We start from the raw sequence: 12978 nt of genomic DNA on the forward strand, positions 1-12978 counted from the left end.
ACCCTGATTCCTTCCTTATTGTCTTAGTTGGACCAAACCATACCTTGTCATGATCTTTGAATTGTAGTTTCTCTGTTGTTGTGCAGGCCTCTTTTAATGACTTTTATTCATAAAGGTAGCTTATAAATATTTTATGTAATACAAAATTGCTGCATGACTTTATTTATGAACTGCCTTGAGATGGTGTTTTGCCTTGTGAAGTAGTGAGTGTGTATATACATGTGTGTATTATAATACATATTATATTACATCATATTTCTAAAATCTAAAAGGCCTTTTTGTAATTGTTCTGAGGTTGACTGGGGAAATACTGAAAAGTAAGACCTTTTAATAACCGTATATTTATCAGATGCTACTACAAATTTAAAAGCTTTACTGATGCTTCCAGGTTATAACTTTATAGATCAACAATAATTGCTAATCCACAGTTTTTTTAAAAAACAAAACAGAAATTCATAGTACAACAAGAGGCTGGTTCTCACTTATAGTGAGAGGTGTGCCACAGATTTGTAATACTATAGAAACTAATATGTTTACATGGGCTTAGATGAGAACATTTCACCCTGTTCTAGTTTCCGATCAAAAGGTGGTATGTGAATCATTTGGAGCAGTACTAGTCATTTTAGATGGAGACTTTCTTTCTGCTGTGGAAAAAGATTGTGTTTATCTCCAGAAGAACTGAAATTACACATGTCATTTTAATGTAAAAGCAGAATATGGAATTAAATATCTGTGCACATGGAATGGATTAAATATGCTTCACTTTTTAAATATATGTGGTAATATGTAACAGTAGTAAAAGGAAATAGTTTCATTTCAGAAGAATTCCTTAGGAGGTAACAATGAAATGGAGCCTGAACTGACGAATCAAAGGTAAAGGGGTTTTTTTGGTGTTATAATTAAATTTAAAGTACTACCGTGTTTCGAATGTGGTTTGATTATTTGGTTTGTTTTCTGTCAGCCACTTTTTAAATGTTATTTTCAAGCTTGGAAATATAGAATAAAAAAGGAAACAATAATGTATTTTTTTTCTTTCTCAGTTTGATCTGTATTTGAAAGGAAGTCTCTGTGTATACTGATAGTGCTCTATGGAGCTTTACCTTTTTTAAAAAAACAACAACACTGTGTTATGCCTCATTAATATTTGGTGCTGACCCATTTTAACATTGGTTCAAAAGATGAAAAAATGGTATATAGAAATGAGAGAATTATTGGATGCCAGGATCCAGGTTTGGGGCAAGTACTCTTTGGTGAGAGAAGCCCAGCAGAGATTTAAAGTCACAAAATATGCAGCAAAGTAAAGCATGGAAATTTAGGCTGTTAGACCTTTAAAATATGTCCTTGTGAATTCCTTCCAAAGTTCCCCTCTTCCCCCAGCATAGGAAAAGGCCACATGTTTGGTAAGTTAAAAAAATGCTTACAAACCCTCCAAACGTCAGGTTCGTGTGCTTTTCAATAAATCTGTCAGAAAAGTTGCAGAAGCAGTAAAACATGGCTTAGTTATTGTGGTGAAAGTCCTAAATTAATGGTTTGAAGCTCAAGAGTGGCTTTGCGCTTATCTGATTGACTAGGGTACAACAGTAGGCTTTATTAGCTTCCTTCCAAGGTTAGCTTCCTCTAGCTAAACCTGGCAGGATAGCATATGGTATTAACCCATTTGTGACTTAAGCATGCTGGTTATACCCACAATATCAAGAAGCAAGTCCAGTTGAACTTGGTGAAATATACTCATGAATAAACATGTTTAGGAGCATGCTGTGCAACTTTAAGTTAATTGGCTTTCCTTGATGGTAATGATGCCATTAGCTGTGTTTGGAGAACCCATGGCTCTTAAACAGGGTCAAAATACCACAAGTTTCTCATGCCTTAGGAATTACAATGTGGGAAACCATAGCAAGTCTAAGTATCCAAGCTCTTGGATAGGCACTAGACCAGTCCTTTCACTCTTCCTGTATCTGTTTGCACAATTGTGTGAATGTTGCATGGAATTTTCCCTGGATATAAATTTTTCTAAGGTTACCATTTTGGATGCAGTAGAGCTTCCACTGAAAGGCAGGCCATCCCTTTATGAAAATAGATTTTTCTTTACACCAAACAAGGCGCAGTGTGATTCATCCCCATCTGTTGACAAGCACTTTGCTGAGGAAATGGGAAGGATTGTGTTGTGTATCAAGCCACAGATCACCTCCTTTAAACTAATTGAATGCTCAGTCAGTGTTACCAATGTCTTTATTTTGTATATTTTTACTTCCACGTTAGATTGTCTCCTCTAGCTGTTGATTATGATGGACATCTGAAGGAAATGAATGAACAGCTGAGGTACTGTCAGGTAAGAATCATACACACTAGTGTGGAAATGTTTTCCTGTTGCTCTTCACACAAGCTTATTAAGATCAATTTTTAAGACATAGTAGCATGTGCAGTTGAAATCTACTCGGAGTAGACCAGTTGAATAGTGAATAAATTTGAGTATGTCAGTCATTGAATACCCATTATGAATAATATTGTCAATACTAAAAACAGTTTTTGTTCTAAGTTATAAAATGTTATAATTCTTTTTTTCCTGTAGCTGAACTAGCAAAAAGTATTTTATATTCTGTTTTGTCACTGATGTTTGTGTATCTACATGGTGTGTGTGAGATTTAATTTTAGTGTGTCTAATCTAACAGTTTTGTGACACCTATTCAAAAATGAATGCTTACTGTTATTTATTGCTTTTTTTTAGGTGCAGATGAGGGAATTGCGACTAAAACTTGAACAAGTTACCAAGGAAAATGAAAGGTTGATGCACTGAGTGGCGTGTTTTTTTTGGTTGTTTATTTATTTTTAGATTTCTATACTGTCCTTCATCCAAAGATCACAGGGCAGTTTACATTATATAGACACAAAAATACATAACATAGTAGCAAACAAAAACAGTAACCCCTCCACAGTTTAAAAGGCCATAGATTGTTTAATCAGCCAGAGGCCCGGCATAAGAGAAATGTGGTGTAAAAAGATACGTAACGAGGGTGCCAGGCGAGCCTCCCTGGGGAGAGCATTCCACAAGTGGGAAGTTACTGTGTCGCTCAGATTTTGAGCGCAGGGTCCAGGTTGGTTCATATGGGGAGAAGCAGTCCTTGAGGCACTGCAGTCCTGAGCCTTTTAAGGCTTTATGGGTCAAAACCAGCACTTTGCATTGAGTCTGGAAACTAACTGGCAGCCAGTGCGGTCAAGCCAGTATAAGCGTTGTATATATGTCTTGTCCTGATGAGCAATCTGGCCGCTGAATTCTGCACCAGCTGAAGCTTCCAAACCACCTTCAGAGGCAGCCCTGTGTATAATGCATTGCAGTAATCTAACCTAGAGGTTACAAGAGCATAGATAACAGAAGTTAGATAACTATCCCTGTCCAGATGGGGTGCAACTGGACCACCAGCTGCACCGTGCCTATGAGGGGAACGTGGTGGTGACTCTGGACGTTAGCCAGGCCCTTCATGCGAGTCATCCCAGTTGTGGTGGGATGGCCCTCCTCATGGGGCAGGAGTAGGCAGGCTTAATGCCTCGACCGGTGCCTAGCAGCTGACTTGCTCTCAAGTAAGTGTGTATAGGATTACAGTCTGAACACTCCTCTCCTCTTTTTGCCATCAATGTCTCTTCCTACCCTGATTTCATGCTGCAAGATGCATTTTCAGAATGAGCATTACTATTGCTAGCATCATTTTCTACCAACAAGTATTTAGCAATACTTAAATGTAAGCAAAATATTATATGGCTAATATTAGTATATTTCTAACCCTGGTCACATATCTATAATACTGCTCATACACAACTGTTTACTCTTTTCTTTCATAACAAAAATATATGCGTGTCAGAGATTTACCTAGGGGACCTGGAGTACTTGATGTATGTTAACTTAGTGACATTTATTTATTATTAAAGTTGTATCCCGCCCTTCCTCTCAAAGTATCCCAGGCCTCCACATTTTCAAGTAACAATTCCATGCTGAATTTTAGGTGCAGTGTACTTTCTTTTTCTGCAGGAATCAATCTTTTTTTCAATTCTTGTCCCTCCAGCAACAACAGAGAGCCTGGTTTTTGGAGGCCCTAAGAGCCCAGTATTGTCTTGCTGAAAGATCAGATCTGGCAAGGGAAGGGGAAAGGGTCTCATTTTTTGAAGTAGAGACATCCCTAAAGGACAGTCCAAGAACAAAGAGAGACATCTCTGGGAAGATACTTCATTTCTTCACAATGTTGAATTCCTCCCTCTATTTTCCACAATAAACTTATATTGTGTCTTATGGCTATAGGATGTGTTTCTAACATCCTCTTTGCAGAATTTTTCACAGCAGCAGCCACTTGTCTTCAGCTTGTCAGTTTCTTCATTGCACAGCAAGAACTATTAAATTCCTCAGAAAATTCCTGCTGTTCACATGGAACACTTTGTGCTGTGCCAGGATATGGTCATAAGGGATCTACAGATACCGCTCTTAGTGTTTGTTTCTCTTGTGTATATCCTGTAGAAAGATTTCAGTGTGCTTATAGTTTTCAGAATAATTCGATACATTGTTATAAACTTGAGAAGTGTTTATTTTCCAGCTGATGGTTCATTTCCATCAAATTGGCTTTGATTACTATTTTAAAATAAATTGCTTGTCTATATATTTGTAACCTAGATTGCATGAAGAATTGAAAGAGGCTGTTGAAAAGCAGTTGGAAGCTCTACAAGCTGGTCCTACCTCAGGGGATGGTACATTCATGGATGAAAATATAATAAGAAACCTTCAAGACCAGTTACAACTAGCAAATAAAGTGAGTGGATTCAAACATCTAGACTGCCTTGGTTCCTTGACTCTTTTGTATGTAGTTTTAAAGCATATTTTCTCAGAATTTGCCCTTCCCCTTCTTTTACTGTTTTTATTTTTGGTGAAGGTAGCATGCGCTTCTCAAAGTAAAATTTTGTCAGGATTTTTAAGCTTGCTTTCAATTTCAGGATTTTATCTTATTGGTAATCTGTGAACCTCTAAGGTCTGTTGAAGATGATATAATAAGTTCTGGTGTATTGAATGAAGTGTTGGATTAGGACCTGCGGAACCAGGGATCAAATCCCGTGAAGCTTACTGGGTGACCTTGGGGCAGTCGCTCACTCTCAGCCTAACCCACTTCAGTGTTGTTATGAGGGTAAAATGGGAAAGAATAGAACTGTGTATACCACCTTGAACCCCTTGGAAGAAAGGTGGGAATTAATTAATCTTCACATTTGAATTTCATTTTTGGCGGCTAGGTTGCAATTGAATAGAATTGCCTACTGTTTAAATATATAGCATATAGGAAACATGTAAGTAATAAGTACCATCGCTTTGGGAGGCACGTGGGAATATATTGCCGTATCTGCATAATGCAGAGTGGCTTTGTAGAAAAATAACAATCTCTGCTTTCAGTTTTCTGAATCATAAGCACTAAGCAGAAACAAAGTTTCTCATATACTATATTTGCTTTTATTTTTGTAGGAAAAGGAACATGCAGTAGAACTTTGGCAGACAGTATCACAGGAGTTGGAGCGACTTCAGCAGATATATCATGCACACATGACAGAAGCACAGATTCATATTGCTGAAAGTCAAAAACAAAAAGTAATCCAGTTTATTGTAATAGTTATGTATTAAAATTTGATTAAAACTTCAGTCCTCTTTTATGGTGGGGGGTGAGACTCCGTGGTCTTGCTCTGCCACAACCAAAGCCATACTGGGTCCTTCTGGCTGGGATGGGAAGTGGGGAGATAGAATTTTGTTCTCTTTGTCCCAGTGGGAGGGACATGCCAGCTATGTGGCTGGTGTAAATTCAGACTCAGTCCATTGACATGTCAGGAAACTAGGAGGCTTTGGGTCCTTTTTCATGGTCTGTCCCCATCATGCCCATCCCATGTAACATCCTGTCTCAGACCATTGAGTGAATGGGGCATCTATTCCAGCAGACTTTTCTGTCAGGATTTGGGGAGCATAAGTGCTGTCCTGAGGGCAGAGCTTCTGTCCTTTGGTAAAGCAGCTCTTTAATTGTTTCCATAAGCTCTTCATCTGGTACTTAACTGACTTTTGGATTGCTTTTGTAAAAGCAAAAACATGATTGTTTCTCGTTTCCTTGAGATTTCAGAGATTGTCTTCAGAATGTGACATTGGTGAATTCTGAAGGTCTAAAAACTATAAGGCATATTAGAAAAGGAGCACACTTACTATGGCTTCAAAGCTCCTTATTTTGAAACCCATCTATGGATTTTCAGGGGTTAATTGCAGGGTTACCTCCCTTTAACTTACACAGCTTTTATACATAGGACCCATTACTACCACACACACACACACACACATGCAACTATTGGTTCTGGTGCAAATACCTCACATCTGGTTGCAGAATGTTCAACCACAGCTTGGCATTGACTGAGTACTTTGTGTGTACATTTTTCCATTTCTTTCACACACACAAAACAATAGGGACTGAAATACACCATTATTGCTTTTTCTGCTGCTGTGTATTTCTTTTGAAATATCTGGCTAACCGTCAAAGAGAGAATTCTGGATGACAGCCAGTGGTAATGTATACAATATAGTAATAGTACTTAAATGTTTAAAATGTTAAGCTTGAGCATTTATTTTTATGTTGATGATAAATTCTTTAGATTATAATTACATGCTCTGCATCTTCTTTTTAGGATCAATTGACAAGCTTTCAGCAACTAACAAATCAACTGCATTTCAACAACGAAAAAACAGAGTCAGTAAGTGAAACACTGAACATTATAATAACATCTTGAAACTGTTGTAGCCTATCTCATATGAATGTCCATTAAAAAGGGGGAAATATATAAAACAAATGCAAATAGCTCCAAAGCAGATTCTAGGCACTTCTTATCTGTGTATATTATAAACCTTACCTTATTTTTTAACGACTATGCCATATTTTCTACTTCATTTTTAATCTGTTTTAATTTATTTGTTGGATAACATAATTGGCCCTTGCTCTGGAAAATTAGGCCAAATTTGCGTCACCATGAAGAAGCAAGTCTGTGAAACCACATTTATTTGCTTTTATTCCCTAGAGTTTATTATTATCATTCAAAGTAATGATTTACAATTTTCTGTTTCCTCTGCTTTTCTTCTTCACTTTTTGTGTCAACTCTGTTAGAGGGTAGTGAAAATGATTAGTGGTTGTAAAAGAGAGCATGAACACTGCATAGGGTACAAAGTTGTTCTATATATGATATGAAAACTGTACGATGTAAGTTGACAATACAATAAAAAAGGCAAATGATATAAATAGCTACATTTAAGAGAGAATTAAGAGGTTTAAATGGAAAGTGGAGAACTTCTGAAGAAGATAGTCAAGTTGGGAAATTATGAAAGACTTAAACATTTTAGAGTCAACTGTAAGCAAAGAGCAATTTTTTGAAAAGCAAATTCTTACTTCTTGAGGTACATATATGTAACCAGAACTTTTAAAACTTTCTGCTACAGGTCTTGGAGTCAAAGAAAAATATATCCACCATACTTTGTTTACTGATTATTATTATTATTTGTTTTTTGGAATGTATTAAAAGACTTTTCCATTCTTGTAGCTTAATCAGGTATTTAAGAAGACTGTAACAGAACAGAATGTAGAACTGGACCAGCTACGCAAGCAACAGAGGTATAAATGAGATTTCTGAAACCTACTTTTATTTCATGAGCCCTAGTAGCTTATTCTACCTTGTTCATTAAACCCATCTAACATCGCAGAAACAGCAACTATGTGACAGTGGTTCATATCCAGAGGTGACTTTTGAATGAGCAAAAAGTTTTTGTGCAGTGAAAATGTCATTAATTCTAGTCCACTGCGTTCCATGTACTGCGCATCCCTTCTTGTACCTAACTCTTTTGAGGGGTTGCAGTGGGGAATCTGAAAATAAAGACCTTGCCTGGTAATAGTGAAAGTGCCTTCTGCTCATGCGATCACATATTCTAAGTACCATTCCACTATGGTTACACTGTAGTGGTTGTGTGTATTTTTGATTCTTAATCGACTGGACTTCTCTGCTACCCTACCCCTCTTCACGGAGGTGGGACCAATTCGGATGGTACGCCCCTGCCAGTTAATGGATCTAAATAGTTTCCAGAGAGTGGTAGGGGATGCTTTATCCCATGTTGATGGCCTTTCAGCTTATTTGCTGGTGGCCCGCTGGAATGCGGAGTTAACCAGGGCTATTGACTGTCTGGCTCCGAAGCGCCGTCTCCAATTGCATGGAGCCTGGACAGCCCTGTGGTTTTTTTAAGAGCTGAGGGTGAGGAAACAATCGCTGAGACGGCTAGAGCGCCGGTGGCAGTAAACTCATTCTGAATCAGCAAAAATCATGTCCACTTCTTGTTACGATAATGAAGCAATGCTGCTGCAAAGTCCTAGCTTGAAAAGTAAACATGATGGGAATGTTGGGACTGTTCGTGGGAAAAGAAGGGACAGTCAATTCACAGTGCGAAGCACCGGAATTAGCTCAGAGTGAAATATGAGCTCTTCCGTTTATTCCTGTCCGGGATGTACAGGAAGTGTTTGTCACAACACTGCTGGAGTTTGGAGAGAGCAGTCATGTTTTTTGTAACGCTGCAAAGACAGAAATAAAAGCATGTAAATACGTTTCTGTCTATCTCTTTCCCCTGCCTGGCGGGGCAGGAAAGAGGGGTGTGTTCTTCTCATGTTTGAGAAGAATCGCCGATCGAGACCTTGCCTGCGCTTGCTGGGGAATGCAGCCAGGGAGGTCAACAGGGAATCAAGCCGGGTGCCTGGGACTGCTGCCAGCTTCTCCTGAGAAGGGCTTGAATTTCCCAACACTTCTCTTACATTAGCATGTACCTTTCCTGAACCAAAAGCCATTTGATGAGCAGAATGGCAGCACTGGATTTTGCACAATGGGGTTATTACCTTTTTTGCGTCACCATGAAGAAGCAAGTAAATACTTGCATAAATAATTGATTGCCACAGCCTTAGGGGCTTCTTTTTGTATTAGTAGCAGTGGATGAGAGTGAATAAATATTTTAAATATTTTAATGTACAGTGGTACCTCAGGTTACAGACGCTTCAGGTTACAGACTTCACTAACCCAGAAATAGTACCTCAGGTTAAGAACTTTGCTTCAGGATGAGAACAGAAATTGTGTGGTGGTGGTGCAGCGGCAGCGGGAGGCCCCATTAGCTAAAGTGGTACCTCAGGTTAAGAACAGTTTCAGGTTAAGAATGCACCTCCAGAACGAATTAAGTTCGTACCTGAGGTATCACTGTAATGGTCCTGTCCATGCAACAGAACTAAGCACAGAAACATGGCAGTTTACTGCATATCAGATTAAAGTTTTTAGCTATAAGTGGAAGTGTAGCTATGTAAGCAAACCTAGTAGATTGGTTGAGTGGATGTTTTCCCTATTGCTGCATTGCTGTGTCCTGCTATTCTGTGCTGCTGTTTCCCCCCTCATATTTCTGTTTTTTGTGATTTTGTTTTTTGATATTTTTTTAACCTGCCCTGGGACCATTTGGTGAGGGATCTCTTCTGAGGAAAATACATACCTACATACCAGATTCTGTTAAGGCCTGTGGAGATATGAAGATGCTTGCCTAATATCAATGGGCAGGGAGTTCCAGAGAGTAGGTGCTTCCACACTAAAATATCAGTTCCTTACAAGTGAGGAATACTTTTAAAAGTGCCAGTTCCACAGATCAAAGGAGTCAATGGGTATATATGGATAAGATGATACTTGAAGTAAGCTGGTCTAGAGCTGCTAATAGGAACACCATAAATTTGGCCCAGTAATGAATCAGCAGCTAGCCCAGGTCTTGAAAGCCACAAAGATTGTATCTAAAGCCTCCAACAGAGAAGCAGGAACACGGCTGCAGTACCGTTCTCTTGCTCTTAGAAAAGGGTGTTTATCAGGGTGACCAAGATTGGCTTAGGCTCAGGGCTGGGCCTGAACGCAGAGTAAAATATGTAGAGAAAATATTTTAATTCAGGTGTGAACAATAAAAATCTGCTGAAAGCCACAGATTGCAGTAGCACCTGCTGATGGAAACTTCTACTTCACTTTGTAATTCCCTGTACAGTTTTGTTAGAGCGTATGTCCTATTTCATATAGAGATGGTGTTATTGCTGAAAAGTGCTTCGCAGAAGTTTCATAAGAAAATAAGAAGGGCCCTGTTGGATCAGATCAAAGCTTTATCTGGTTTATTTGGCCCATTTCTCACAGTGACCAGTCAGATGGTTTTTGGAAGCCCACAAGCAGGACTTGGAGGGCAGTAGTTCTTTTTTGCTGTTCCCCAATGACCCTTAAAAGGCATAAGATTTTTGGTCCTTGGGTGGTATACAGCTCTTATGACTAGCTTTCACTGATAGATTTATCCATCAATTTGTCTAATCCCCTTGTAAAGCCATCAGAGTTGGTGGCCACATTTGTGAAAGTGAATGCCATAGTTTGAGTACGTTCTGTGCACTGCAGCTGTTATAACGTGTATGGGCTCAGTATCTGAAAAATCTCCATACACATACCACGTTATCTTTGGATCCATGCTGTTTTCGTTGAGACACTGAGGTCAGCTCCTTTCAGACAGTTTGGCACCCACATAGAGACCTGGCTGATGAAAGCAGTTTTAGCAGTAATCTTGCCACTGATTCACAGATAAAGCAGATGGAGGAGATACAAAATAGACAAACATGCATTTTTATTGGTCCAATGTAAATAATAATAATAATAATAATAAATTTTATTTATATCCCGCCCTCCCCAGCCGAAGCTGGGCTCAGGGCGGCTAACAACAATAAACAATACAAAAGTACAACACAAACAACACTCTAAAATCATTCATTATAAAATTAATTAAATTCAAGCCACTGGCCACTATTGGGCCAGAGCTCCGCGAAGATTGCCGAGGGAGGGAGTCAGGCTGTGCCCTGGCCAAAGGCCTGGCGGAACAGCTCTGTCTTGCAGGCCCTGCGGAAAGATGTCAAGTCCCGCAGGGCCCTAGTCTCTTGTGACAGAGTGTTCCACCAGGTCGGAGCCACAGCCGAAAAAGCCCTGGCTCTAGTTGAGGCCAGCCTAACTTCTCTGTGGCCTGGGACCTTCAAGATATTTTTATTTGAAGACCGTAAGTTTCTCTGTGGGGCATACCAGGAGAGGCGGTCCCGTAGGTACGAGGGTCCAAGGCCGTATAGGGCTTTAAAGGTTAAAACCAGCACCTTAAACCTGATCCTGTACTCCACCGGGAGCCAGTGCAGTTGATATAGCACCGGATGAATGTGATCTCGCAGCGAAGACCCCGTAAGGAGTCTCGCTGCAGCATTCTGCACCCGCTGGAGTTTCTGGGTCAGTCTTAAGGGCAGCCCCACGTAGAGCGAGTTACAATAATCCAGTCTGGAGGTGACCGTCGCGTGGATCACAGTGGCTAGGTCAGGGCGAGAGAGGTAAGGAGCCAACTGCTTAGCTTGGCGGAGATGGAAAAATGCCGCCTTTGTTATAGCTGCAATCTGCGCCTCCATGGAAAGGGAGGTGTCGAAGATTACACCCAAACTCTTAACGGACGGTGCTGGCACTAACTGCGCCCCCGCAAGAGATGGGAGTTGCCCCCCCAATCCCATATCGTCCCGTCCCAGCCACAGGACCTCTGTCTTCGAAGGATTTAGCTTCAACCGGCTCCCACGTAACCATCCAGCCACAGCTTCCAGACATCTGGTCAGTGTGTCTGGGGCCGAGTCAGGATGGCCATCCATCAACAGATAGAGTTGGGTGTCATCGGCATACTGATGGCAACCCAGCCCAAAACTCCGGACAAGCTGGGCGAGGGGGCGCATAAAGATGTTGAAAAGCATTGGGGAGAGTATCGCACCCTGAGGTACTCCACACACCAAGGAGTGGCGCGATGACAATTCCCCCCCAAGCGCCACCCTCTGTCCCCGACCAGAGAGAAACGAGCGCAGCCATTGAAGGACTGTGCCCTGGATCCCCACGTCGGCAAGGCGGTGGTCCAGAAGTTCATGATCGACCATGTCGAAAGCTGCTGACAGATCTAGAAGAATCAGCAGCCCCGACCCGCCTCGATCCAGCTGTCTACGAAGATCATCTGTTAGGGCAACCAGAGCTGTCTCGGTCCCATGACCAGCGCGGAAGCCAGACTGGAATGGATCCAGAGCCGATGTTTCATCCAGAAACCCACCAAGCTGTTCAGCAACCGCTCTCTCAATCACCTTACCCAGGAACGGAAGATTCGAAACCGGGCGGTAATTGGATAGATCTAAAGGATCTAATGATGTTTTCTTTAAGAGCGGGCGCACCACTGCCTCCTTCAGTTCCCCTGGGAATGTCCCCGTGCCAAGGGACAAATTGATGATATCCCCCAGGAGGGCCCGCACCTCGTCTGGACACGCTCTAATCAGCCAAGACGGGCACGGGTCGAGAGGACAGGTGGTGGGCTTTCCAGCTCGGAGGAGTCTGTCCACATCGGCTGGGGATATCCGGTCAAAGTGGTCCAATACTGGACCCGAGGACAGTCGAGGGGCCTCCAGTTCCTTTATTGTATCCAAATTGGCAGGGAGGTCATGGCGGAGCAACAAGACCTTCTCCGCAAAAAAGCTCGCAAATGCCTCACAGCCGAGTGTCAAATTGTTATTTAAATTTGGCTGTCCTTCAAGGGACGTTAAAGACCTGATTATACTAAATAATTGCGCCGGGCGAGAGCTAGCGGATGCAATGGAGGCCGAGAAGTAAGACTTCTTAGCAGCCTTCACCGCCATCTCGTAGGTTTTCATAAAAGCCCTATAAGATGTTCTTGAGGCTCCGTCACGGGCACCCCGCCATACTCGCTCTAGCCGTCTGAGGTCCCGCTTCATTTTCCGGAGCTCCTCGGTAAACCAGGGAGCCCGGTTTCTGCGGGGTCGCAGAGGGCGCTTCGGTGCGATCTCATCGATGGCTGCCAGGAGCTGGATATTCCAGCCCTCAACAAGCTCA

At 41.4% G+C, this 12978-nt stretch overlaps 1 protein-coding gene across 6 annotated transcripts in view; it reads left to right on the forward strand.

Annotated features, from left to right (window-relative positions):
- SCLT1 (sodium channel and clathrin linker 1) overlaps positions 1-12978 on the forward strand; it is a 50339-nt gene that overhangs the window by 6074 nt on the left and 31287 nt on the right. For 4 of the 6 annotated variants that reach the window (XM_053403405.1, XM_053403404.1, XM_053403408.1 and 1 more), the window contains exons 4-10: positions 821-873; positions 2260-2329; positions 2726-2781; positions 4655-4790; positions 5489-5611; positions 6682-6747; positions 7585-7655. In XM_053403405.1, coding sequence (XP_053259380.1) covers positions 821-873; positions 2260-2329; positions 2726-2781; positions 4655-4790; positions 5489-5611; positions 6682-6747; positions 7585-7655 — 575 coding nt within the window. Of the gene's footprint in view, positions 1-820; positions 874-2259; positions 2330-2725; positions 2782-4654; positions 4791-5488; positions 5612-6681; positions 6748-7584; positions 7656-12978 lie in introns of those variants that run through there. The other 2 variants (XM_053403407.1, XM_053403409.1) reach the window with 2 other exon arrangements.

Source organism: Podarcis raffonei, chromosome 9 (assembly GCF_027172205.1).
Source record: "Podarcis raffonei isolate rPodRaf1 chromosome 9, rPodRaf1.pri, whole genome shotgun sequence".
Taxonomy (NCBI): Eukaryota; Metazoa; Chordata; class Lepidosauria; order Squamata; family Lacertidae; genus Podarcis; species Podarcis raffonei.